Source organism: Herpailurus yagouaroundi, unplaced genomic scaffold (genome assembly GCF_014898765.1).
Source record: "Herpailurus yagouaroundi ecotype Mexico unplaced genomic scaffold, PumYag 189, whole genome shotgun sequence".
Taxonomy (NCBI): domain Eukaryota; kingdom Metazoa; phylum Chordata; class Mammalia; order Carnivora; family Felidae; genus Herpailurus; species Herpailurus yagouaroundi.
The window spans coordinates 14,024,798-14,051,486 of record NW_024412420.1 but is presented as its reverse complement, the minus strand read 5'-3'; the positions used below and the strand labels follow the sequence as shown (position 1 = coordinate 14,051,486).

Here is a 26,689-nt window from a genome sequence, read left to right as displayed (position 1 = left end):
CCCCCCTCGGGCTCTGGCGTATGCCCCTTTAGCTCCCTGATGACTTCTTGTCCTCTCGGCCTCAGTTTCCCCCGCGCTCACCGGTGGCGAAGGTCTGTGCCAAGCAGCTCAGCTTCCAAGGCCCGACGCCGTCCGGGCTGCTCAGGTCGCCCCGAGGGGGCGCGTAGTTGTTGCGGAGGTAGGCGCGGGGCTCGAAGCGCTGGTAGGCGGAGGCGACCGCCGCCCGGCCCGGGTGCGGGTCCGAGTCCGAGTCGGGGACTGCGCCCGCAGCGGGATTCGGGTCTGCCGCACTCATGCTGCCGCCGCCGCCCGCCCGGTCCTCGCGCTTCGCGGTCCCTTTATGTGCCGCCCAAGTCCCGGCCCGACCCTCTGCTGCGGGGGCGGCGGCTGCGCCAGGAACCGCCCGGGGCCCCGCGTTGCATTTCACCCACCCCATCCATCTCCTTTAGTGTCCGAGCGGCAGACACTCGGGGCGCGTGTGGGGCGGCCCGGGCACGTGTGACCCCCACCCCCGCCCCGCTCCTCCGCTGCGCCCGCGCCCTGCCACTCTGCCTCACCGGGCCTGGCCCCAGGCAGCCAGCTTCGTGCCCCCAAGACCCTTAAATCCCCGCCCCGCCAGCCCCCAGCTCTTCCCGTCGCTCTCCTCCAGCTCCCCGGCCATTCACCCCCTTCGCCCGGCACCCCATTCCTTCTCTTTGGCCCAGGGTCCAGTCGGCGCTGTTCCACTGCCCACCTCCCAGCGCTCTCGTCCCAACCCCGGGCCCGGCCCCCTGCGGGCTCTCCTTCCTCCGAGACACCGCGTCCCACATCCACCCCTTTCCTTGGTTTGGTCACCCCAGCTCCCCCCTCCCTCCTCCAGCCCTCTTTCGTCCTTTCCTCCCAACCCTCGTTCCCCAGCGCCCCCCACACCCACTCCGGAAAGGACAGTCCGTTCTGGCCTCCGCCACCGTCGCGGTCGCCCCGGGGCCCTAGAGCGGAGCTCCGGCCCCGCCCGTCCGATGGCAGCAGCGATAGGGGATGGGAGCGGGGCTAATGCACTTAGCCTTCCGAACAGCGGGGCCTCCCTGCGGGCCCTGCAGGCTCTGAGCCGCTTATCTGGGGGCTTCTGAAGGCAGAAGGTCGGAACATCCTAGCCATGTCGGGCACGCGGGTCCCTGGTGAGGGCGGAAGGACGCAGATGTTCCCCGGCCTGCCGCGGTCGCCAGGGGGCGCGGGCTGGGCCTTCGGTGCCAAGGGATTTGGGGTTGCACCAGTCTGGGGTCTCTGACCCCTCTCCTTCCCCAGCCCACACTGCATTCCCCTTTCTTGGGGAGGGGGTCAGGCCAGGCCTGTAGGTCCTGCTTGGCACTCCAGGTCAAGATGCCAGGGTCTCCCGTCCTTTCTCCCCCAAATGGGAAGTGGATTCCATGGAGCTATCTCCATGGTCTTCCTGGAGTGGACCCCTTTGGGCCAGTCCAGTGCACCTCTGCCCTAGATAGGCTACGAGCCCCTGTCCAGATGGGCCCCTAGCCTCCTCTGTGCCCTCACCTCTGTGCCCTCACCGGTCCCCACCTTGTCCCAAGAGAAACATGTCTCCTTGTTGGGCCAGGCAATCAGGTTGGGACATGAGTCACAACAGCTGCAGGGGTCACAGACAAGAACCCGACCCTCCACTCCCCACAGCCCACCCTGGGCTCCCTGGGCAGGGTGGGTAGAGCGGCTGACCGGAGCCAAGGACTGATCCTGTCTGGATTCAGACCTGAGAGGTAGGTCAGCCTCGGGGTCAGTGACCCCATCCACACCCTTAGGTACAGCCAAGGACAATCCTGGTGCCAGCCCCCTCCCTATTCTCCATGAGATCATTTAAACACACCCTGGATGCCAGCTGGCCTGCTGGGCACTGCCCAGTGCCAGGGGACTGGACACAGAGTCCAGGAACTGCACAGCAGAGCCAGGGCATGGAAGGGGGCCTGGACAGACAGCCACCCTGTTTACAGCTCTGTTCCTGTCTCCTCTGCCCCCACCACCAAGCATGGAGCGTACCCACTAGCTCTGCCATATTTAGCTCAGATGCAAGGCCTATTCCCAGAAGTGAGCATGGGGGGACACCAATGGGCTGGCCCCCACAAGGAAAGAGACGAAAAGTCTGGAACACAATTGAGCATTTATTGCAGCACTAACAGAGGATGCTGGGGGCCCCACTCTGCCTCTGCCTTCTTCACGTCCCCCTCATGCCAGTCTTCTCCAAGCCTCTTCTCAGAGCATTCCAGATCCCCTTAACACTTTTCCTCATCTTTCTCTGAAGCTGAAGCCTGGACCAGGGTCATTCCTCTCAGGGACCTCTTGTCCTCACCAGCATCGTTTGTCCCTTCTCCTGGGGCTGGGGGTACTCGGCTGTGCTGGCCCCCAGCTCTCTACCCTTAGTGTCCACTGTCTTTGCCCCCCTCCCTTTGGGAACTCAGGGGACCCAGGCATCCTGGCCTCTGGCTCCCTCCTCCCCTAGCCCCCAACTCTGGGCAAACTACAAAGCATCCATGGCCAGCAGCTGCCCTCCATGGTCCTAGCCAGGAAGGGCCCAGCCCACAGTGGGCACAGTGGAGCCCGAGTCACCGTCCCTCTCAGCCTCTCTGTGCTTCCTGGGACATGGAGCGGGACAGGGAGCGACGAAGGGCACCGGGCTTGCTGACAGGCACCACAGGGGGCAGCTGCTTGGTGATCTCGGCCACATCCTGGCGCTCCACACACTGGCCCCCCAGGGCTGTCTCCAGTGCCAGCAGCTCCCGCAGCTGGAGGGGGGTGTCCTCGCGCTCCTCCTTGGCGGCACCCATCTTGGCGGGGGTGAAGATGGGCAGTGGCAGCACCCGCTGGTAGGGCAGCTGGTACTCCTGCAGCCCGCGGCCGAGGATGCCCATACGCATCACCAACCAGGGGGAACGCTGCACCAGCGCCTGGCACTGTCCCTGCCGGTGGTAGGTCTCATGCCGCTGGGTGTCCTCCTCGTGCAGAGAGCAACTGGGGAGGAGAGGGGAGGGGGGTACCCAGCTCCTGAAATCTGCTACCCTCCAGTCACGGGCTGGGTAGGGGCTCCCTGGGGCTGCCAGGACTTGGGATGAGGAAGGGGTGACTCCACTCTCCCCAGTGGGCCCTCTCCTTGTCCCTACCCCCAGAAACTTCTGCAGGGCTTTGTGCTCTGGCCTCCTGAGCCTCAGGAGGGGTGTTGTAGGGGAGAGGAGGAACTCCCAGCTGGCTGGCACTCACCCCTCCTCAGGCCGTGTGGACAGCGTCAGATCCTTCCATTCGGCCCAGAAGGCTTCTCGCCGCTCACAGTCCTCCTCGGACACCTGGCAGCTCAGCTCTGCGGTCGCCATGATCAGTGCTCACTCCCTCTCAGCTCTGCTCCTCCCAGGCCCTTTAAATAGCCCCCTCCTCCACCTCCTCCAGGGGCTATTTTCAGCCCCTCTGGCGTCAGATGCTATAAGCAGAGCCAAGGCTCACTGATGGGGGACTCTGGGCCCAGGGTGGGGGTTGGGGTACCTGGATTCCAGCTGCCCCCGCCGGGTCAGCAGTCAGCTTCCAAAGAGATCAAGATGCTCCAGAGGAGGGCAGAAGTCCTCAGAGTGACACCTCCAGGTGTCTGACACTCCTTTGACACTGTCTGAGACCAGGCACGTGCCCAGCCTCGTGCCACCTTGGCACTTGCCCTCTGCCCCACCCCTTTCCTCTTGTCCAGGGAAGACAGCAGCCTGTCTGTAAACAGAGCAGGAAATGGCAGGAATCGAGGCCCATTCTGGGCTCTGTACCAGGCCATCAGGTCCTACCCCCACTCCTCTCCTCTGCCTGGGATCAAGGGCATAGCCCCTGGCCATGCCCCTTGACAGGGACAGTGCAACCACATCCTCAGGTGTCTGCACCCAGAGCCCTGGTCCCCAACTGCCACCACCACACTGGCAGGAAATTACTTGGTTAATTCCGTATCTGGGACCCTGGGCGTGAACCTTTGCCAGGTTTTCCTTTCTCGTGGCCAGTGGTCAGAGAAGTGGTTTCCCAAGTCAGGCCAGTCAGGTCGTAAAGAGCAGATGTGGGTGGCCGCCCCTATCACCAACACCCCCAGGCAGGTGAGATGGGAATTCAGGGGCTCTGAAGAGTGGTACAATCAGATCTGGCTCTAACTCCAACTCAGCCATAAACAGGCTGAGCATGGGGCAGTCCCTGCCCCTCTCTGGGCCTCGTCCTCTGGTCTCAACAGCCTGACCAGTTCCACTATGCCATCTGGGAGGGGCCTGGCTCTCCTTCAAGGGGAGCTGGATGGCTGCTGGGGAAGCCGAGCACCCAAGGGGAGCAACTCACGGTGCAGGAATATACGTGGCACAGAGCACAGGAGTGGGAGTGAGGAATGAGGGCATCGCTGAGTGGACGCAGCAAAGGGCACGGGAAGAGGCCACACAGGAGCAGAGGGCCTTGCCGGAACAGCACAGCGCCCAGCAGCTGGAGAGGCCCATGGGCACCCACCTGGGGCAGAACTGCGCACTCCTGATTACCAAAGCAGCAGGCCTGATTCTCGTTTTCTTCTGACAGCCCCATGATCTAACGAGTCTCATTTTTACAAAGCAGGAAATGGAGGCTCAGAGAGGTGGATTTACCCAGGGTCACACACCTAACAAGGCCCAAGATAGTACCCTTCTGGCCGAATGCTAGTTGCCCCATGGGAAGCCTGCGGGCAGGGAGGGAGGAAGGAGGGCAGGTGTGGCAGTGGCCCCTGTTAGCCCCCGCCCCCGGAGCTGACTCTATGCTGCCCCTAGTGAGTGTGCTGGGGGCGGAGAGGGTAGGTGAGTGCAGCAAGAGAGACCCAGGGAGACCTGAGACGCCTCGGTGACCCAGGAGCCCGGGCCCCACCCCAGGCCGGCTGTGGGACCCCAAGGACAGTCAAGGCCTGCCATGCTTGCTGCTAGGGTCTCTCCTACCTCCCCTCAGATCCTGGGCAGGAGATTTTCCCCTGACTGTCCCTCAGAGGAAGCCTGGCTGGGGGGGAGGGGCATTTTTCTCTGACCAATCATCTGTCCAGCTGGACCAGTCAGGAAAGTGGGGGTGTTCAGGAACTGAGTCCCCATTGGCTCCACACTCCCTCTGGTTCTGCAAGGGTGTGAGAGGGTGTTGTCCACAGTGCTGCACTTCTCTTCCTTCAAGAGGCCAGGCAGGAGGGGCTGCTTTTTCTTTTCTTTTTTTTTTTTTTTGAGTTTGTTTTTAATAATTGGCTCAAATTACAAAGGTCCCCAAGGAACCCTGGGGGAGGGAGAGAAACTGGGAGTGGCAGAAGTTCACTGCCAGCACCCACCCCCCTACCTGCCACCCGCTCCCCAACAAGTGCATATGGAAAAAGGTCCCAGACCCTTTAAATAATCCTAAAAAACCGTGGTGAGAAAGCAGGCAGATGAAGGGGCTCCTGCACCTTAACACTGGCGCCAAGGCCCGCCCTGACCTCTGTCCTGCTCAGGGCCGTGGCCCTCCCCCATCAAGTCTGAGGCTCCCATTCCAGATACTGCCCCCCGCTAGGTAGGGGAGCGCAGGTATCTTCCTCCAGGAGGCAGGGACAGTCACTGTGTAAACATCAGCGGGACAGACCCCACTCGCCTCAGCAGCAGCGCCCTGGAGTCCAGATGCTTGACCTCACAACCTGCTCACAGCCATGGCTCCCAGGTCCAGTGAAGCACGGTGGAGGGTGGTAGCTTGGGCTACCTCTTCTCGCTGCTTGAGGCCAGGTCTTCTGTGGGCAGCGGGAAGCTCCACTGGCCCCCTCTCTGGCTCTGAAGGCTGTGGTGACAGGACCCTGGCCTGCAGGGTGGCGAGGGGCATGGTTACGCCCGGGCGCCCAGCTCTCCGATGCGCTGCCGCAGGTGAAAGGCAAATTCAAACATGGTGGCTGCGAGGCTCTGGTGGATGAGGTACCGGGGCAGGCGGCCCTGCGGGGAGGTGGGAAGAAGTTCCAGGATGGACTGTCCGCAGCAGGGGCTCCCCTCTCAACAACATGCGCCAGTGGGGGGGGGGGGGGTGGGGGGGTACCCTGGGCCAGAGCAGCAGGTGCAGGTGCAGCTCTGGAACACAGCCTAAGCCACCCTCTACCCCTCACCCCCGGCAGGATGAACATGCTGTGCCGGGTCCTGGCACCAACCACACAAACAGACCTAGGAGGGGCTGGCTTGGCAGGCAGCCACTGCTCCTTGGGGCCTCCGGAGTCAGAGGTAAGGGGAGGTACAGGCCCTCCAGCGACTCAGGATGAGACCATCTTGATCCTGCCCCAAATTTTAGCTTAAGGAGGCAGTGTAGGCGAGGCCTTGAGCAGGATGGGAGACCCCAACATCCCCCACCAAAGTCCCCTCTACTGTACCCTAGCCAGCCTTGCGGCCTCAGCAACCCCACCTTGAGATCTGTATTAAGGATCCAGATGAAGGTGCAGACTCGGGGGTTACTGGCCGACTTGAGCACGATGAAGCCCCCAGGACCATTCTCTCCCCTAAGAGAAAAGCACCATTGGGGGGGAACCTTGGAGCCAGGCAAGGCCTCTGACCCCACTCCACACTCCATTCCTGGCCCATCCTGGACTGGGGTGAAAGAGGGAAGGAGGCTACTGGTCTAGCAACTGCCACTCTGCCTGAGCAGGGCCCAGAACGGGTGTCCCAGAGGCTACAGAATACAGCCCTCTACCCCACCAGGTGACACTGGAATCCTCCTGCAGCGCGCCGATGTTGTGCACCCCCAGTGGCAGTGGTCATTTTCTCTGTCCAGGGATTCTCGGTCAGCTCCGGCTGTGAGGGGTGGGCTGTGCTCGCATTTCTCACCCCTGCCCAACTCAGGGAGCAATGCGGTGGTGTCAGGAGGGGGCGCTCTGGGAGGGGGTGCCCTCCTTGGCAGTGGGCAGGGCATGTCCTGTCACCAGTCACTTCCCTCACAGCTCCACTGAGAACCCCCAAGCTCACTCCACGTACAAGGAAGTCAGCACCCAGAGAGGAAATAAGCCTGTTCATCACCCAGGAGTCTGGTGTGCCAAACCTCATACTCCACCAACAGTGCTTTCTGTGGAAGCCCAGGAAGGATGGGGAGAGTGGAGAATCGGGGAGGAGGCCACCTGCAGCACTGGGGTCTAAGGACAGACAGCAGGAGAACTGGAGGATGCCTTGGAACAGGCAGCAGGAAGACTGAAACTCCTCTTCCTCTGGGGGCACTTCCGAGCACTCTGGGGACCGGCAAGGCAGCGGGGACCAACTCTACTCAGGTAGGAAGGTCAAGCTCCAGAACACAGAACCTTCTGCTCAGGTCACCTGGACCGGCGCGACCTCATGGCTCCCAGCTCCCTTCCCCCGACTGGTCCCTATCCCTGGAGCTGCCCTCCGGCCTGGGTGGTGTACTTCCAGCCATTAATCCCCACCCCCACCCCCACCCCCCCCACCCCCGCCCCGTCTCCAGGAGGCAGAGCAGATTAGCAGGACTAGGGGCTGAGTGGGGCAAAGCCCAGCAGGACAGGGGACAGGAAGGCGGCCTCAGCAGGAGAAAGCACCCAGCTGTACACACTGTACCCTCCCCTGTCCTCACAGTCACCAGGGGAGGGGCCAGCTGGGGTGACCCTGGGCAAGGCAAGGCTCACCTGACATATTTGTGTGTAGGGGGCTTGGCGCAGTGGGTAGTGGCGATGCCCGACGACAGGTATCGGTCTCTGCGCCGCTCGATGCGCCGCACGTTCACGAAGTCCCTGGGGAGCAGGAGTGTTAGACTGGAAGCAGGGAGCCAAGCCCAAGATCCAAGGGTAAGAGGTCTGCCTTAGAGGAGGGGCTTGGTGGTGCTCACCTCGGGGAGACCACCCCGCCCGCGGCCCCCGAAGAGACATCGTAGGAGATGAGGGTGTTGTCCTCTACTCGCTGCAGGATCTAAAGGCCGTGAGGGGAGATGTGAAGTATGGCCCAGCCCAGGAAAATCCCAGTACCTCAGGGAACCCCCACACCAGCCTCCTCTCTGCCCAGGCCCTTTACGGAGAGCCACTTCCAGGCCCTGGGCTGGGCTTTCTCTGCATGCTCCCTCTCCATCTTCCTGACCCTCACCAGGAGGCACTGTTACCATCATACCCATTTTAAAGACCGGGAAGCTGAGGCACAGAGCAGTTCATGACATGACCCAGGTCCCCTGGGGTAACTGGTCGTGCTGGGGTATGACTGCACCCTAATCTGCTGTGTTGCTCTGCCTCTGCCCTGAGAGGTAGCCAGGCCAGGCCCCCCGGTTCTTCGGCTCACCTGGCAGGCAGTCACCGTCTTGTTCCACAGCACCATCCTCTCGGGCTGCAGGATCACCTCCTGGTACACCAGCTCCGCCGGGCAGGGCAGGAAGGTCTGGGGCAGGGCGGGCAGAGGGCTGGGTGGCGCCAGATGTGCTTGGACACATCAGCCCCTCCCTCTTGGTGGAGAGAAACCTGCCAGAAGGCAGGAAGCCCCTTCCTGAAGTCTTAGAGCAGGAGGCTCCAGGACACTCCAGCACACCTGCTTCCCTCACTCACCTTCAGGATGAATGTCTTCCCATGAAAGGGAACCTCAATGGTATACACAGTGTCCCCATATTCCTGTGGGAGTGACAGAAGCGTGACAGGGAGGTGGGTGGAGGGCATGGGGGAGGGCACGGGGGGGGGGGGGCTACCGGCAAAAGAATGGGCAACAGGGCAGGTTTTTAACAGCTTAGGGTAGAAAACTCCGGGAGTTTGGGGATATTCAAGTAGCCACTAAAAAACAGTGGTTCTGACAAATGTCCAGCAATGAGCAGAGTAAGGCTTTTGATATCAAGTTAAAGGACAGAAGCACAGCTACAGCCGTTGTCTCCAGGCTGGCCAGGGCTGTTGAGAGGGACTGGCCAGAGAGAGGGACGGGGACGTGTCCGCCTTTTCCCAAGCTCCCTGCCATCTCTTTAGATAATGTTGTTTTGATCACGAAACAAAACACCAGACATAGGGCAGAAGCCTGGCTTCCCCTTCAAAGCCAGAGCTGAGTGAGGAGAGCAGCAGGGAGCTGAGGATGGGCGTGGGGCCACGAGCAGAGGGAGGGGGCAGTGGAAACATCCAACCCAGCCCAACCTCCTGCCAGGTGGTGACCCCAGGGCCCAGCCCCCACTCCTGATGCAGGAATACGGTTCCAAACTGTGCAATTCTGAGGGCTTCTCAGGCCTCAGAAAAGCAAGCAAAATTCTCAACACACATGAGCAGGTTAGGTGGGAGAGAAGTTTCTTACATTGTTCTTCTCAAATTTCCAGTTCTCCTCCTGGGCCAAGATCTGGTCCACCACCGCCATGGCCTCCTTGCCCTGATGGATGTACTCCCGTTCCTGGCCAGGGATGAAAGGCATGGAGGGGTCAGCCTGAGGCCCATACCCTACCTTGTTCGTGGCCAGTTCTTTCTCTAGATACTCCGCACACATGGAGTCTGGGTGGTCTCTCGGGCCCTGTGGGGTCCCCCAGGTGCTGTGGCTGCTCGCCTCCGGGCCCCAGGTATGAGGCAGACCGGTGGGCCTGACTGACGGTGAGCCAGACACGCAGGTGCACGACGACTGGCATTCGGGCTGCCTGAGGTCCATGCTCTGCTGGGAAGGCCCTGCCCACCCTGGCTGAGCCCAGCACTGGCCCTCCTCCGAGGTGCCCACTCCAAAGGTCAGGCGAGGTGGGCAGCCAAATACCTGGGCAGAGAAGATTTTCTTCCCAAGGTCTTCATCTGATTCATTGTCAGACCCTGCAGAAAACAAGCACAGAGACATTAAGAAGGTGTGGGGACAGACTGTGGGGACATAGTGGGGTTCGCGCATAAGTGCAACGTTGCGGGGAGGACAGAGGTATGTGTAGAAGAAGGTTGCTCACTTTCCCCGGAGAGCCAACAGAAGGAACAGAAGGAACCCAGCCAACCCACTCCTCATACAGACCCTCCCTGAAAGCAGTTCCCCATCCACCAGCCCTCACCTGCAAAGGATTCTGGGGGTGAATAGAACTGGCCCTCGGATAGAGCGCCAGAGAAGAGCAGGGGTCCTCGGGCGACAGCAGCCTGGGCAGCAAGATACCCTGGGGGAGCAGACATGGGCAGCCATTGTCCCCAAACAAGGGCAGTCATGCCTTAGCAGCCTGGGGTCCCCCCAACTCCAAGCTCATCTTTAGGCTCTTGGAGGCTGTTCAGAGCTGGCAAGAGAGCTCAGAACTGGCTCTCATGCCTGAAAGTCTCCTCTCTTAGGGCTATGATGACCCTCACTGCACCCCTTCCCCCAGCACTCACATCGCTCCTCCTCAGCCTCCTGTGGTAGGACTTTGAAGTCAAGGAACCAGGTCTCCAACCAGGCAAGGACAAAGGAGACGATAGGGAGCAGGTAGCCGAATGCCCCTTTGCTGAGCAGCTGTGGAAGGACGGGGCTGAGCTCCATGGTAGGGGGGTCGCCCCAAAGCCCAGAGTCCCCTCTTGGGGCTAGTAACTCTGGCATACACCCCATTCCTAGACCAGCTGCTTGGGGACCTCTGCGGCACACACCTCTGAGACAGATTAATGAATTCTGCAGCAGGATAAACTGAGGTTAGGCTGGCAGAAGGACTTTTTGTTCTTGGGGTTGTAGAGGGGCAGGTGGAAGAAGCCAGTGATGAGGATTCCTTGGAACTATCAAAGGACAGGATTCCCCCTCACCCCACCCTGACAACAGAGACAGACACCCAAAATCAGAGAAAGGGTCCCTTCTTAGGAGAAGCCCATCCCCCAGGCTAGAAACCCACCAGACCAGCCAGACCCCTGAGCCACTAACCTCAGAGAGGATGACCTTGACAATGAGGAATGCACTGGACACCAGTGTGGTGACCTGCCCAGGGGAGGAAGGAGGGAGAGAGGGCAAACAGGCTGGGGGGTGAGTCCTCCTCCACACCATCCCTTGCACCAGCCCCACCAGAGCCCGAAAGCTGCGGGGAAAGTGGCGTCTTACCGCAATCACCCACCAGTGCCGGAGCCTCAGCACAGCATAGCCCAGGAGCAGTCCCGAGAAGCGGAAGAAGGCCAAAACCTGGTTGGGGGCGGGGGGGAGGGGGGCAGGACACAAGCCATCACAGGCAAGCCACTGCCCTTCCCCCTGCCCAAGGCTGACCTCCCCCAGGTTCCCTCTACATGGGCATGCATGCCGTGGCAGAGAATGGTTGAGTCAGTGATTCTCTGGGGACGACTTGGATGTGACCTTCTTAGACAGGGGTCTACTCTTCCCCTTTACACTTGGGGCTCTCTGAAGGGAGAGCCTTGTTTAGGAACTTTCTGAATATTGAGAGCTCCTTGAGGATGGGAGCCAAGTCTCCTTGCTCAGATTAGGGTGTGTGTTGCAGAGAGAAGAGAAGCCAGCCAGGGAGTCCTGTCCCTGTGTCATCTCTGCCCCCGGGACCCCCTAAGTCCACTCACAAAGATGTCAAAGAAGGAAGTTTTAAAGTTGTAGTGGATGATCTCCTGCTCCAGGTTCTTCTGGATGCCTGTGTTGGTCTGGAAGAGGGAGATATGAACAGCTCTACAGGCAGAAACAAATCCCCAGGGGTGCCCTCACCTCTGAGGATGGGGAGGAGACGGGGAGTGTGGAACCTGGAGATGCTGAGCCACTGCCCAAGGAGGGCCCCAAAACACCAAGGGAGCTCAGCCAAACTAACATCATTCATTCCTCCAAGCACCAGGCAACCTAGACAGGCAGGGTCCGGCTCCAGCAATGACATTCGAGGGCACAGTGCGCAGGGAGGGGGAGTCTTGGAGGCCCCAGGGCTGTGTAGGGGAGGCTACAGGCCCTGTGCAGGCAGGTAGGGCTGGTAGACTGGGCGCTGGGAGCCTGCCTCTCACAGAATCTCATCTCCCTCTCACCACTATGGGGCTCCATCTTCCCAGGCAACCATCCATCTGGGGCGGTGGGGACCGGGGGGTGAGCAGTGGTGTCAGACGGAGCCCCAGGTGGCAAATCAACTGATTAGGTTTGTGCTTAATGGGCAAAATCCATCATGGTGCTGGAGAGGATGCCCAGCAACGGAGATGGGAGTGAGCAGACTTGTCCTCACCCCTGTCCCTGCCCTAGTCACCCACACATTTTCAAGGGGAATCCTGATACTTTGGCTGGGGAGGGAGAGGATGTGGATGGACACTGAGAGCCAGACCACAGCCCGACTTCTCAGGAGGAATGGGGTGCCAGCCCCCTGGAGGACGGAGGACAGAAGGGGACTCCGGGGAGTGGAACCCAAGAGCCTGGAAGGTGAAGACCCTTCATGACCACCTAGACTGGAGTTCCTAATCCCTGGCAGATGATCCAAATTGAAGTAGGGGGGCTTATTAAAGATACAGATGTTCAGGCCACTGAATCTCAGATTTAGCTGAGCATCTGGAATTTTCATACAGTTCCCAGGTGACTCTGATGCTTAGAGCAGGAGCCAGTAGTCTGGGCAGCCGCCTCAATAACACTTGAAGGCCCCTACACGTCTCCACCATGTGCCTCTACCTCAAGACCACCCTGAGCCTCATGGAGTCTCACACACCACCCCTCACACCTGACACCCCACCCAACCCCACCCCAGCTTGGTCTTCCTCTTCCTCCTCAGACTGCTCCCTCTTGGGCCCCATAGCCCCTCTGACCCCTAACAGTCGCCGTCCCTCACAGCTCTCCCTCTGCCTGGGCACGCACAGAAGCTGAGGACATCCTGACTCGGGGGACCCGAGTTCCAGCCCCTGCCAGTCTCTGGCTACGAGACGTCGCATGGGTGTCGCAACCCTCCTGGGTTCCTTACATCCAACGCACAACACCCAGTCTGTTAGAAAACTAAAAATATATATGCTCTAAACCAGGAAAATAAAACTACAAAACCGAAAATTATCCCATTTTTAAATAAGTGTCTACCAAGTGAAACATTATGGCTAACTCCACTAATGGTTACAGTCCAGCATTCTGAACTTTTATGTTTAAAAACAATTTTGAGATTAGATTTTTTTCTTGTTCTGCAAGAATTCCCAAGTGTGTATAATGACTGCTGAGCTATTATAGCCAGTACATCTAGGTGATTTCAAAAGTAAAATTACAAAAAATTTTTTGGCTGTTTTCCGGAAAAAAAAAAATATTTTGAATGAAGGCTGTGGGTGAATTTTAGTGCTTGCTTTGATGCTGGATGGGACCTTCAAAAAGAAGAATGCCTAAGACCTCAGAAGCTCTTCAAATGGCTCTGGACCTTGCTGGCCTCTGCTTTTTCATTGGCAGGATGGTCCTTAAGGTCCCCCAGGGCTCAATCTTGTTGAAGGTGCCAGTTCATCTCTGTGCACAAAGGACAGTCACCCTCAGAGCCCTCCAGCTCCACACACCCAGAATCAAATTTGTCCTCTCCACCTCTAAACCAGCCCCTTCCCCAAACTCCTCACTTCTATCAACAAAGTCATCCTTTTTCTGTCACTGAGCCTGAGACCTGGAGAAAGGGCACCTGCCATCCTGAACTCTGACCCATTCTGCAGAAGGAAAACAAGGGAAGGCTCAGAGAGGCGGAGTCCCCTGCTGAGGTCCCACAGTGAATACAGAGGAGGAGCCAGGACTGACTGAGCCTGGGATGCTTTGCTCCCACAGCTCCTGCCTCTGTGGTTGGGGCTGCTCTACCCTGTTGGTGCCTGGAGATCAGGTCCCACAAAGCTGGCCAAGCACTGCCCAAGGGGAGGAGGTTAAGGACCCGGCACTGAGAGGCAGCTCCATCTCCAGGCTGCTAAGTGGCATCTCACCAGCCTGGAGAGGCCAAACTGGGGGGCACCGGAGGAGTGTCCAAAATGGAGAAAGAGAGAGCTAGGAACCATTGAGAACTGGGAGTTTTTACTGGTTTGTTCCCCCACCGTACCCCCTGCCTTCAGCACAGTGCCTAGGATACAAAAGGGCTTTGAAAAATGTTTGTTGAATGAATGAATGAATGGAGCAAGAGAGCAACATAGCGCAAAAAAAAAGACAAAGGTTTCAATAGTCCAACCAGAGTCCACTGGACTGTCTCCTCCTTTCTCAAGAGTGTCCACTAGAGGGCAGGTTGGCACGGAGGTCGAGAGTGTGAACTCTGCAGCCTGAGGGTCTGGGTTCAAACGCTGCCCTCCTTCGCATACTTGCCGAGAGAGCCTAGACAAATGACTCAAGCCCTCTGAGCTCCCAGCTCTTCTGATCTTCCTGTTCTTCATCTTACCTGGAAATCTGTCCTGCCAGAGAGGCAACCCTCCCAGACAGCTGGTGCAGCAGCTAAGGCTCGGATGACCCCCGCCCCAGCCTTGGCCCCACTCACGTTCAGTTCAATGATCCAGAGCAGGGAGATGAAGAGCAGGTCGAAGGTGACAAAGAGACAGAAGGTGCGGCGGACATCAGAGATGGCTCGGCGCTTCTCTGGAGGTGGGGGGAGGAAGTGGGAGGAGAGGCCCTGGGAGTGGGACAGTGATGAGCTAAGGGAGGCCACGGCCGGCAGGCTGCGCTCCAAGTCACGGGCCAGCTCCCCAGACAGTCTGTTCATCCTGGTGGGCCCCCACCTCAAGGTGGGGAAGGCGGGGCCTCAGCTGCAAGGCTGGGGAGAAGCAGGGCAGTTGGGTCAGGTCACGCATGTCTCGTGTCAGGAGCGTGGAGGTCCCATTAACCTCCTTCATCTCTTCATACACAGCCCCAGGGACCCCGTTTGCTCCCAAACACATCTGCCCCCTCTCACATCTCAACCCCCTAGCAGCCCTTCCAGCCCAAATTCTCTCCTGCAGCCCCACTTCTGGGCTGGAGGGGTTTGAGCATCCCTCTCTCTCGGCCCTCCTCACCAACCCCCGGTAAAGCCCAGCGGCCCCACGGTTCACCCTTGGAGGGCTCTGGGGTCCTCCCCGCTGCTTGAGGGCACAGCCTGCTCCTGCCAAGCCCAGCCCTGTGGTTCAGCCTCCGGTCCTGTCAACAGCCTCTCGGCCTGCCCCCACCCCCAGGAGAAGAGGGCCCCAAGCTCTGTTCTTTGTTTGCCAAGCACAAAGCCACATTCCCTCCCAGCAGCCAGCCCTACCCTCCCACCCCCTAATCCATGGCAACTGGGAGGGACTTCCTAGAGCAGTGTCTCCGTCTCCGAGTGCTCTGCACTGGGACAGCGGGTATGGAGAAAGGACATCTTGGTCCCTTCTCTCTAGCTCCACCCCACCACCCCCATGTCAGGCCCAACACCATCCTCTGGCCTGGCCATTACAACTAGCCTAGCGGGCGAGTCTCCAGGCTGCCTCTCTCACCCTGTAACAACACTTCTTGCACAGCCAGAGAAAGGCTTTCCAAACACTGATCACACCCTGCCATTCCCCGAGCCCTCCAGTCCAGGCCCTGCCAGCTCTTCCAACGGCTCCTCGCACAAGGCAGGCAGGGCTCACCCCCAGCGCCACCCTGGCCTTCTTTTAGGTCCCTCAATGTGGCAGCCTGGTCCTGCCTGGGGCCTTGGACCTAGCTCTCCCTTCCCCGGTCCTTCCAAGAAGCAGCTCAAAAGTCCTCTCCTCAGAGCCCGCACCCTCCAGCCCCCAGTCACAGTGTCTTGTCCTGTTACGGGGCTTCACATTCTTCCGTGAACTCGTCACTACCCAAAATGGTCTTATTGTTTTACAAACCCTACAGGTATGGGGCTTTCACCTGACTGGTAATTGCTGTCTCCTGGCGCCTAGCACGATGCCTGGCACCTAGTGGATGCTGGACTGGCTGCTGAACAAATGGGGGCTCCAGGGGGTCTCCTGGTCCTCAGCTCCATGCTACGCAGCAGAGAAATGGGGCAAATCCTGAAGAGGGGAAGAACCAGCCACTGCCCGAGGCTAGGCCAGAGCTCCACTGCCTACAGAACACTGTGCCCTCGGTTGTGTTTCATGCCCACACGGGGCAGGATGGGTCCTTCCGCATTACAGGTAAGGCAGCCAAGACTGAAGGGTGAATGGACCCACCCCTTACCTGTCTGTGCGACCATGGAGCTGAAATTCTTATGAATGCTAGAGGCAGAGGGCCTCGGAGCATTCCCTCCCTGCCACACGGCCCCCAGACCCAAGGTCTCTATTCCACCAACGTGCTGGCAAGGAGCCTGAAGAGGTCCTGTTGCCTGGGCAGGGCGCACAGCATGGTCGGTGCCTTACACTTCTGCTGCTCCATCAGAGTCTCCCTGAATCTTCTCTCATGCCAGCACCAGGGGGCAGGTTTGGGGGCCAGCGAGAGGGGAACCCTAGATATTGGTCTCTGATCCTGGGACGGCAAGATCTAACCAGTCTCCCCCCTAATCTGTTATCATTTCATACCTTTGTTATGTCTACTACTGGCCGGGGCCCTCAATCTATCAGGTCCCAAACAAGCTCCCCATTTGCGACAGGGAGGAGACTCTGACCAAGCCAGTTTGTCCATCCCTCTGCCTCTGCGCAAGCCCTAATGGACAGGAGCTGACTGTTCTCAGCAGAGGCACCCGGCCCAAGGCCACCCCTAATACCACACTACCGGGGTTGCCGTGCCCAGCTCATCTGGTACTGAAGGAAAGCTGGGCCTAGCTCTGGCAGGACGCAGTAAGAGAGGGATGTGACAGGCCGCCGGCAATGACACCTATCCCCAACATCCATCCACCGGACCTGGTGCCAGACTGAATGCTCAGCGCATCTTTCACCATGACAGGGCCACAGCTCCAGGGCAGGTGACATTTCCTGGTGTCTAACAGCCCTCTTGTCTGCTGCCAGACCTGTCTCCATCTCTCTTCCTCCTTCCTTCCTGTCTCTCTCATAAACTACTTTTCTGTCTTTGTGTCTCTGTGCCAGCCCCCATCTCCCCACTTCATGTCTATCTTTCTGGGTCTTCCTCTCTAAGTCTCTCCCCTCTGTCTCTCTCCACCACCATCACCTCAGTCTCCCTTGAAAGTCTCCCTTTCCGCCTGTGTGTGTGTGTGTGTGTGTCTCGTCTTCCCTATCTGCTCCTCTCCCTCTTCTTGAGTCACTGCAGGGTGCTGTGGCTTCCTATTCCCAGCTGCTCCCGAGTCTGTCTGGCATCCCCCCGGCTTTCTCCCTCCCTCCCTGGGGACAGGACTCGGGTGGTGGCAGCGTGGTGTGAGATGCCACTGGAGCAGCAACAGCACCGACACTCACACATGGAGACATCCTTGTTGAAGCAAGAGACACAGATGGGGGAGAGCACAGGTGTTGGGGGAGGCCGGAAGAGCTGCAGACACAGGGGAGTGTGGGAGCCACGCACGGGGCCTCTGAAGCAGGGCTGGGGGCAGCCGGCCAAGAGGCAGAGACAGGGGGCTTCTACATCACCCTCCCCTACGAAAGCTGCTCCGAGTCCAAAGTAGAGTAGAAGGAGCACCAGTCGGGAATGAAGACCTGAGCCCCACTCTTGGGACAGCCATTGACCCCGAGTAACTGAGCAAGTCCTCACAAGCCCCTGCTGCGTTACCTGGGGGAAAAAGTCAGTGATTTTTTTAAACCCCCTTCTTCAAGCAAGAGAAACTTAAGAAAAAAAGAAAAAAGAAAAGAAAACCCTACTTGGAACCTTATTAACAAGAAAGATAAAAACAGACTGTTACAGGTCCTGCCACAGAAGGTGCCACAGAGAGCCTCACTTGGCAGCCTTTCCTGGGTCACCCTGGAGGCACCTCCTTGGGCGCAGTTTGAAAACCGCCCACTCAGATGACTTCAAAAGGTCTTTGAGCTCCGTCAGACTGCCTGCCAGTCCAAAAGGTGAAAACCATCTTGGCCCGGAACTGCCCTTAACGGTCCCCAAAGCACTGTTCTCTGCCCCCCTGGCCCTGCAGGTGGAAGGTGGCAGCTGCGAGCGGAACAGTGAGGCCTGGCCTCCCCCACACCGCCGTGCCCACCGTCCTGATGAGGGGGAGGCAGGAATGAGTGCTGTGGGCCAGAGACAGCACGGCTGCCGCCCAGGCCCATGGGAGCAGCAGCCCCTGCCGAGCCCAGCCTCCGCGGTCACCTCTGCTGTCCTTGCTCCCTGCCCCGCCCACGTGCCTGCACAGGTGTCTGGAGTGGAGCGGCACGTTATGGCGTGAAGAAGTCCGTCCGGGACGGACAGAGCAGACTTGACACTCACCCACTGTGTGTTTTAGGGGAAGCGGAGCTGCTAAGGCTTGGGCACGGGGGCAAGGAAATGGGAGGCTTTATCGTCCCCGGTAAGGGAAGGAGGGGTGAGGGGAAGAGGCAGGCCACTGGGCACAGTGGATTACTCCAGTTCTTGCAGCTCCTGAGGCAAAGGGGCGGGGCAGGCACGGCCCCCAGGGCCTGCCAGGCCTTCTCTTACCCTAGGAAATGCCAGTATTGGCCAGACTGAACGAGGAGCTTTTGGGTAGGGTCCCAGACTCAGGACAGACAACGGCAGGCAGCTGACATCATGGAAAGAAAGCTGGACCCTCAGGTCAGGGTTCAAATCTCAGTCTGCCTTTAGAAGCTGTGCAACCTGGAGCAAACGTAACCGTCCTGACACTCCGTTTCTTCAGCTGCGTTAAATAAAGGCAATGTTAATATATTTAATGCCTTAGAACTATATCCTAAAATGATTCAAATGGTAGATTTTATGTTATGTATATTTTACCACAGTAAAAAAAAGCAACGATAATTACTACCTAGTCCTAGGGCTGGCATTTCTAGAAGTGTCAGAAGTATGGTAGGTGCTTGGTCAGTGGTGGCTGAGACGGAACAAGTAACTGGCAAGGTTGTTCAGGTAAGAGGAAAAGTGGGGGGGGGGGGGCCACGGGTGCTTATACACTACAGCGACATGTAATGAAATCACCCAAAAGGCCTGGGTTCAAATGTGAGCTCTACAAGTCCTCTCACAGGTGACCCAGAGCAAGCTTTCTTAAGCCTAAAGTCTGGGTCCCCTACCTGTGCATAGAATGGGCCAAGTCATTCCAGCTCCAGGCAAAGGTGAACTCCCAGGCTGGGGGCGGGGGCAGGAAGCGGGGGGCTGTCCCTGCTCCTTGCACAGGCTGAGGAAGTGCCAGTGGTGCCCAGTCCCCCCTGCAGTTCCAAGCTCTGTCCCTTCAGTCACCCCCAGATCCCCATTTCCATAGCTCTTAGGGGACAGAGGCACAGATGAGGTCCTTGCCAGCTCTCAGTCACAGCCCAGACCACAAGCTCCCGGACTGCCTGCAGTTCCTGGCTGGCGTTTCCTGGCCAAGGCAAGTCTTCAATTTGAGCAATGCCACTTATTCACTGTACAAGCCTCAGAGGCTACATCTGGAAACTGGGGACAATGGTCTTGACCCTGGGCTATCGGGGGCATCAAAGGACACAGTGATGCACACGAAGTGCCTAGAACGGTGTCTGGCTCCACAGAGTAAATGCTCATTAGACATTAGCCACTGCCACCACTGCCATCTGAGTTTCCTTGCCCTTTCCCAAGCCCTGACCTCCAACAGTGGCCTGGCCAAGCTGTACCAGGCCCAGTGAGAGCTTATTCCACAAAGCTATGCTCTGTGGCCCCGGGGAAGGAAGACCAAGTCTCATCTCTATCCAGAAATGACCCACATTTCTGGGCAGTGTGGCTTCTCCAAACCTTCTCTTGAGGCCGATGGGACAGTGGACACAGGCTCTCAACACCTCCCTCACCCCATATTCCTCAGGAAATATGAGCACTAGCCCCCACTGGCCATGGAGGCTTCCCAGTGGAGTCCCTTTCTCCATACAAATCAGGAGGAATCAGTAAGGCTGAGAAAGGACTGGACTCCAAGCTTAGAGAAGTTTCAAACCCTGGATTCCTGCTTTACTACCCCGGACTTCTCTGCGCCTTAGTTTTCTCCCGTGTGAAGTGGGGATAACAACAGCACCTACTTCTTACAGGTATTAAAAGGATTATATGACTTGTTCAATGCAATGGCCTAGGACAATGCCTGACACAGAAAGATCACTGCACAAGGATTAACTAGTATGACATCCCTGCCTCTTCTTTAGAGGAAGACAGTCTTGAGCTCTGACAGCCTCCATGAGATGGCTTTAAGCCGGAACTGGGGCTGTTCTGGGTCAAGTTCCCCATGTAATGCCCAGGTTAGTGGAGAATCCATAGACAGGCAGGAGGCCAAGGCTCTGGGTGTGGAAGAGAGTTGCCCTAGCCTGTGTCCTGCCACTGGCCAGCCTGGGAGGGAGCTGGTTCAGGGAGGCCAGGATAGCAGATCAAACAGGACTGCAGACCATCCTGATGAGCCAGCACATAAGAAATAAATCTGGCCTAGCACTGGCCTGTGATGGCACCCTGCAGCCACCCCTCCTTTACTCGTCACACTCCCCACCAGGAGCTGTAAAGATGAGGAGTTGGAGGAGGCAGAAGGTGGCAGAGGCCTGCCCACAGTCCCTCAGCCAGGATGGGGTAGAGCTGACCCCGGGGTCTCTGCTGGCCAGGAAGCCAGGTGTCAAAAGACCCCGAAGAACTTTATGGCCAACCAGTGAGGGCTTGTGGAGAACCCGGCACCCTCCCCTCCACATCCAAACCATCAGCAAATCCTATTGGCTCTTCCTTCAAAATCCATCCAATATCTGCCCACTGTTCACCACTACCACTACTGTCACCCTGTCCTAACCATCACCCCTCATCTGCCACAGCTTCCTGACCACTTCCTTGTCCTCATCCCAGGTCTGTTCTCAACACAGCAGCCAGAGGGATCGTGGTAAAAGTCAGACCAGACCTCCCCAATGCCCCAAACCTTCGATGGCTTCCAGTTCACTCTGAGTAAAGGCCAAAGTCTCCATCCTGGCCTACAAGTTCCCTCTTCCCCTGGTCTATTCCCCTGAACCCTCTGGTCCAGCCACACTGGCCCCTCTCTGTTCCTTGGATACCTCAAGCATGCTCACACCCCAGAATCCTTGCACCTGCTGTCCTGTCTGAAGCTCCTCCCCTATAGCCCCCACCCTTCATCCTCTTACCCTAATTTACTCTTCTTCACAGCGCTTATCACCCTAGACATATTCTAGGTTTACTGGTCTGGGTTCACTGCCGGTCTCCTCCCACCAGACTACAAACTGCACAAGGGTAGAAACTCTCCATACTTTGCTCAATGCTGTGTGCCCAGCACCCAGAATGGCACCAGGCTCACAGAAGATATTCAGGAAACGTGCTGAACAGCTATTTACACCTTTCCCTACAGGGGTGTGAGCACAGGTGCACAGGTACACAGTCACACCCAGCCCTGAAGGAGCAGCCCCTTCTGGTCCAGACTGTTTCTCCTGGAGCTGGACTCCACCCTCTGCTGGTGTCTCACCCCACTTAAGAGTCCAGGCACCCTCTCCACCAGCAGGCAAGGGGAACTGGCACCCTGGACACCAACTTTCAGGGAAAAGGCTGGAGGTGAACTAAGTTCCTTGGATAGCAAAGGTCAAGAAGAAAGGATGTGCTCCCTTAGAAAGACTCCAGTCCTCCTCTCTTGCTATGGGGGTTGATCCCTGTCCCCTTCCCCTGACACTTTCCTGACCACTGTCTGCTCCCAGGATACACCATGGCCGGCAGGTCTCCCTTCCGTGTTTTCTCATTCTGGAATGACCTCACCTCTGGGCTTTCCCACCCCAGCTCTCCCTCACCCTCCAGGCTTCCCCAACCCCAGCTCTCAGGACTCTGGCTCAGTACTTTCCTTATCAAACAGCTAGACTTGAGCCTCAAAGTCATTTTTCTTGAATGCTTTAGGCCTGGGTCACAGTGTTTTGCCATGGTACATGTCTAAGAAGTTAACTGACTGTGGATCTGTAATGCCCACCCTGGAACAGGTGAAAGGGCATGAGTCTGGGGACTGAGCATCAGACCTGGAGTCAAAAGCCCAAGGCCATTCTTGGGGCACCTGAGTGGCTCAGTCAGTTGAGCGTCTGACCCTTGATTTCAGCTCAGGTCATGATCTCAGGGTCATTAGATCAAGTCCTGCCTCGGGCTCTGTGCTGTGCATGGAGCCTGCTTAAGATTCTCTCTCCCTCTCCCTCCCTCCCTCCCTCTCTCTCTCTCTCTCTCTCTCGCTCTCGCTCTCTCGCTCTCTTTCTCTCTCTCGGGGAGGCTGAGTGGCTCAGTCAGTTGAGCGTCTGGTTTCGGCTCAAGATCTTACGGTTGACAGGTTCGAGCCCCGCATTGGGCTCTGTGCTGACAGCTGGGAGCCTAGAGCCTGCTTCGGATTCTGTGTCTCCCTCTTTCTCTGCCCCTCCCCCACTTATGCTCTGTCTCTCTCTGTCTCAAAAATAAATATTAAATTTTAAAAAATGAAAAAAAAAAAAGATTCTCTCTCACCTCCTCTGCGCCTCTCCCCTGCTTGCTCATGCTCTCAAGGAAAAAAAAAAAAAAAAAGCCCAAAGCCATTCTTCATTAGGCTGTGAGCCCTTGAGTAAATCACTCAGTCTCTCTAAACCTCAGTTTCCTCATCTATAAAACGGGGATAGTATAGAGACCACTTCACAGAGGTACTGAAAGGATTAGAAATAACACACGCAAAGTGTCTATGCTTAATTAACAGCAGCTATTACTACTACTAGGAGCCATGAGACAGTGTTAGAGGCAGGGTCCTGGGCCAGGCATGTACACACGGCACTCTGCCCAGACTGAGCGTCCCATCCGTGCTGCTGGATGGAAGGATGAGCCTGGCCGCAGAGAGCTGACCCAGGATGGCACATATTAGGCTCTACTGTACTTCAGGGCTCAGTGGCCTGTGCCATCAGCCCTGGCACAGTTGGCTTATTGGCCCCCACTCTGTCCCACCACTAGAGAGTCTGCGAAGTTTTCTAGAGAAGGAAGAGTTTAAGGAGAGGAGGACACAAACCAGGCTCCATTTCTCCTTTCCTTCTGGGGAAGTGGAAAGGGGAAGAGTCGAGCCAAAACAGAAACTACATTCATCACTTTACAGTGCCCCCTCCAGCCCGGACATTCTGATGGTACACTTTACTGGAAAACCTTAGCAGGCTAAGACCTACTCAGCTGTCCTGCCCCGTCCACATGCCAGGCCCTGTTGAATGTCGGGGATGCCCTGGCCTACTCAGGGGCTGGTGAGTCAGGCCCCACCACACCCTTAGTGCTACTGGATAAAACTTGGGAGCTAATGAGGTCAAGTTCTCAAGGTCAGCCTGGAAAGGGCCAGTCATCTTCCGGGAGAGATCTCAGTCCTATCAGTCCACTCAAGGGAAGGTCCCACAGGCAGAAAGGAGTTCAGCACAGACCCCTCCCAGCACCAGCTCTGTCCAGACAAAAGCCAGGGTCAGCCTTTCCCTCTCCAGAAAAGGTTCACAGGGATACACAACTGGTCAGATGGGATGCCTTGCTTGTCCCCTGTCCTATAGACATGGCAGCTGCCCCTTTGGGGGCTGGGACCTGGAGGCAGCTTCTCAGAGACAGCTGTAGACCTGGAGTCAAGAGACAGTTCTTGAAGTTCCTGCTGAGTGACTTCCCCTGAGTCTCAGCTTCCTCATCTGTTAAATGGAGCCAACAGTCTCTACCACTCAATGGAACAAGTATGAGCTGCCAAATACACAGGACTTTTGGTCTCACCCACACCTCCTCCCCAGTTTGGTGTGCAAGAGCTCAGTCTAATGCAGCATATGAACTGAGAACCTATAACATGCCAGATACTGTGCTAGTCCCTGGAGATGTTTAGGGGTTCTGGGTCTGGTGAGAGAGGCTAACATAAATAAAACACGGTGCCATACTGTAATCAGCACTTTCAGTGAGGAACAAACAATGGACTGTGGGCTCTCAGAGAAGCATCTGACCCAGGTTGGAGTGGGTGAGGTTGGGAAAGCCACAAAGAGAGGAGCCATCTGACCCAGGCCTTGAAGAATCTGCATCTACCAACCACAGGCAAGGAAGATGAGCATTCCAGGTAGGCAAAGGCCCAGACTCAGGTCTAAAGCATAGGCCCAGCCCACAGGCTTTCAAGCCGACTACCCCAGGGGGCCTGCCCCAAACACCAGGCACCAGGCCTTCACACCTCTCCTGGGCGTGGTCCCCACAGGCTCCTAAATCCAGGAGACACTTCTTCGTGGTCAAGCAAGAAAAGGAATCCCCAACCTCAGCAGAGGAGGCTGCCTCGGCCCTCTTGCCCACCTCGGCCCTCCCCCTGAAAGGGAGCCAGGTGCCCATTCTCTGAGTCCACCCTGGCCTCTACCTCCCTTTGGTAATTTCATCCTCTTGCTCTAAGGTCCCTCACTAATTGTCTGCTCCTCTGGGAAGCCATTCTTGGCCCTCCTCCCCATGGGTTCCCAGAGCTCTGTGTACATTTCTCTAGAATTAATGCTTGCCATGTAACAGTCATTCACTTCCCGAGTCATTTCCTGAGCAGACTGACATCAGGTCTGGGTTTTTTCCATTCTTGAAGCCTCACTCAATAAATCCAGATCCTGCCCCCAATGCCCTCCACCCCAGCATTTTATTTATTGACAAAAAGCCAGGCTTTGGAGTTCTGGAACAGAATGAGAAGTAAGCCACATCAACTGTTCTCAAGCAATTTAAGAAATTAAAAATGACGGGGCGCCTGGGTGGCGCAGTCGGTTAAGCGTCCGACTTCAGCCAGGTCACGATCTCGCGGTCCGTGAGTTCGAGCCCCGCGTCGGGCTCTGGGCTAATGGCTCAGAGCCTGGAGCCTGTTTCCGATTCTGTGTCTCCCTCTCTCTCTGCCCCTCGCCCATTCATGCTCTGTCTCTCTCTGTCCCAAAAATAAATAAACGTTGAAAAAAAAATTAAAAAAAAAAAAAGAAATTAAAAATGACAACCACAGCTCTAGAATATTCTTATATAAGCAGTAACGGTTAAGGTTTATTTATTGAGCATTCACATGCTATTTTAAGCTCTACGCATAATTTCATTTAATCCTCACGGTAACTCTATGAGGTAGGCACACTGCTATCTCCATTTTACAAATTAGGAAACTGGGGTGCTTTCTTCATCTAAGTCATAAAATAGTGTCAGAACCCACAAAGTCTGATTCGAGAGTCTGTTTGCTCAACCACTGTTCTACTACAGACAGGGTGTTGTAGGGACACAGGGGGTTGGTGTTAAGTCTTGGACAGGGTAGATGGAAGGAAGTCTACCCAGAGGTGGTACTGTCTGAGCTGAGCACTGAGAAGGACAAGTAGAAGGTAGCCTGGCAGAGAAGAAAAGGGGCTTCCCAGACAGAGGGGCTGATGTGCAAAGGCAAGGAGACACAAAATTGCAAGGTGTGGGCAGGCAGCTGCATGTTATTGGACTTTAGGGTGCACATAGGAAACTGGCAGGAAAGAGGTCAGAACCCAGAGAGCTCTGTAAATAGTGCTAGGGAATCAGCCTTTTCCCCACAGCAATGAGAAGCCAACAAAGGGTTTTAAGCAAGGAAGTAACACTATGAGACTTGTGTTTTAAAAGGATCACAAGAGTTAGTTTGGAGTCTGGGTTGCAGGCAGCCACGACTGGAGGTTGCTAGCAAGCCACTGCGGTTATCCTGGTGACAAATACATCAAGGTGGTCACAGAAGAGATGGAGGCCCAGGATCAGGTTTGAAGCATGTTCAGGAAGTTGGCCGGACTGGGTCACCCCACTGATGTGGGAATTGAGGGAGAAGAGGAACTGTAAGATAATTTCCCGTTTCTCGCTGGGATGGGATGGCAGAGGAAGAACGCGCTTGCAGGGAAGGAGACCAGTTGAAGTGAGCTCCAGCCGAAGTGGAGCTGTCCAACTGGTAGCTGGATGGCCAAGTCTGGGGCGCCAAGGAGGGGCTGCGCTGAAGAAAGAAGTCGATCTGAGCGCCTGTTGGGCCTTTAGGTGGTGTAAAGCTGAAGCCATGAGAGTGGATGAGACCATCAAAATTCAGTGTATAGTGGGGGCTGGGCAGGAGAAGAGAATGTGAAACGGTACTTCTACTGTCAGAACAGTAGGAAGAAAATAAGGAGATGCTGACGCGGAGGACGCCAAAGGGGGCGGGGTGTCAATTATATCAATTAGGAACGAGTGTCACTGGTGTTATGCACCTCTAAGAACTCAAGAAAGATTCTTTAAAGGGCGCTTTTGATGTCAGTTAGGAAGTCATACACTGCCGGTTTCAAAGGAAGTTGGGGTAGACCGGATGACAGCGAGACGCATACCTGCTGGAATGTATATTTTCTTCCTCTTTCAAAGACCCTGACCCCTGCCCACATCCAACTCCAGCCCCCTAAAACCCAGATTTCGTCCCTCGTCCCTCCCTTCACAGTGGAGAGCGAGGCTCGGGAGGACAATCGCGGACGCCCTCCCCGGGCGCTCTCGGGTGGGCGGGGCCGAGGAGGGTCGGCGTCTGAGCCCCCAGAACCCCGCGTGGGGCGGAGCGAGGCCGAGCAGAGGAAGGGGGCGGAACCTGGGACGCCGAGGGTGTGGGAAGGGTCGGACGGAACCAACAACGGACACTAGGCAGAAAGGTGGAATCCGCTGGCAAGACACAGCCCTCGTACCACCCGACCCCAGTGACCTCCCCCGGACCCACCTGCTCCATGTCAGCCACCGACCGTGCTCCTCCAGTCCCAGCCGCAGCCAACCCCGCAGCCCGGGCCGGGCCTCCGAGCGGAACAGGATCTCCCGGCGGCGGCGCCGCTTCCGCCGCTGAGCCCGCCCCACAGAGCGAACAGGGACGTGCGTAGACGTGCAGCCCCGCCCCTTCGCCTCAGTCTCCGCCCCCAAGCCTTGGGGCCCCGTCCCGAGAGCCGGAAGCGGGGACTGCTTAAGAGGTCTTAAAGGTTGGGGAAATGGGAAAGAAGCCCAGGGGCATCATCATT

The 26,689-nt window shown here is 57.2% G+C and overlaps 3 protein-coding genes across 7 annotated transcripts in view; all 3 read right to left on the bottom strand.

The window, feature by feature from the left end:
* The window catches only part of PNMT (phenylethanolamine N-methyltransferase), a 1,867-nt gene extending 1,369 nt beyond the window's left edge, over positions 1–498 (bottom strand). The window contains exon 1 of one of the 2 annotated variants that reach the window (XM_040497397.1): positions 82–498. In XM_040497397.1, coding sequence (XP_040353331.1) covers positions 82–436 — 355 coding nt within the window. In that variant the 5' untranslated portion in view covers positions 437–498. The remainder of the gene's footprint in view (positions 1–81) is intronic. The other variant, XM_040497396.1, reaches the window with a different exon arrangement.
* A 1,626-nt stretch (positions 499–2,124) lies between these two features.
* On the bottom strand, positions 2,125–3,546 carry TCAP (titin-cap). Its single transcript, XM_040497395.1, has 2 exons — positions 3,238–3,546; positions 2,125–2,991 (listed from the first exon to the last, which is right to left on the bottom strand). The coding sequence occupies exons 1-2, from the start codon at positions 3,345–3,347 to the stop codon at positions 2,598–2,600; spliced, it is 504 nt and encodes a 167-aa protein (XP_040353329.1). The 5' UTR covers positions 3,348–3,546; the 3' UTR covers positions 2,125–2,597.
* A 1,644-nt stretch (positions 3,547–5,190) lies between these two features.
* STARD3 (StAR related lipid transfer domain containing 3) lies at positions 5,191–26,533 on the bottom strand. 4 transcript variants are annotated; one of them, XM_040497387.1, is made up of 15 exons: positions 26,401–26,533; positions 14,275–14,547; positions 11,411–11,488; positions 10,950–11,027; positions 10,776–10,829; positions 10,262–10,379; positions 9,955–10,053; positions 9,678–9,730; positions 9,237–9,329; positions 8,516–8,578; positions 8,256–8,351; positions 7,816–7,895; positions 7,616–7,720; positions 6,394–6,487; positions 5,191–5,936 (listed from the first exon to the last, which is right to left on the bottom strand). In XM_040497387.1, exons 2-15 carry the CDS (start codon positions 14,494–14,496, stop codon positions 5,832–5,834), a joined length of 1,338 nt encoding a protein of 445 aa, XP_040353321.1. In that variant the 5' UTR covers positions 14,497–14,547; positions 26,401–26,533; the 3' UTR covers positions 5,191–5,831. The 4 variants fall into 4 exon arrangements, with proteins under 4 accessions (XP_040353321.1, XP_040353323.1, XP_040353322.1 ...); XM_040497389.1 differs by lacking the exon at positions 26,401–26,533 and adding an exon at positions 14,822–14,899; XM_040497388.1 differs by lacking the exon at positions 26,401–26,533 and adding an exon at positions 14,790–14,811.
* Between the last annotated feature and the right edge of the window lie 156 nt (positions 26,534–26,689).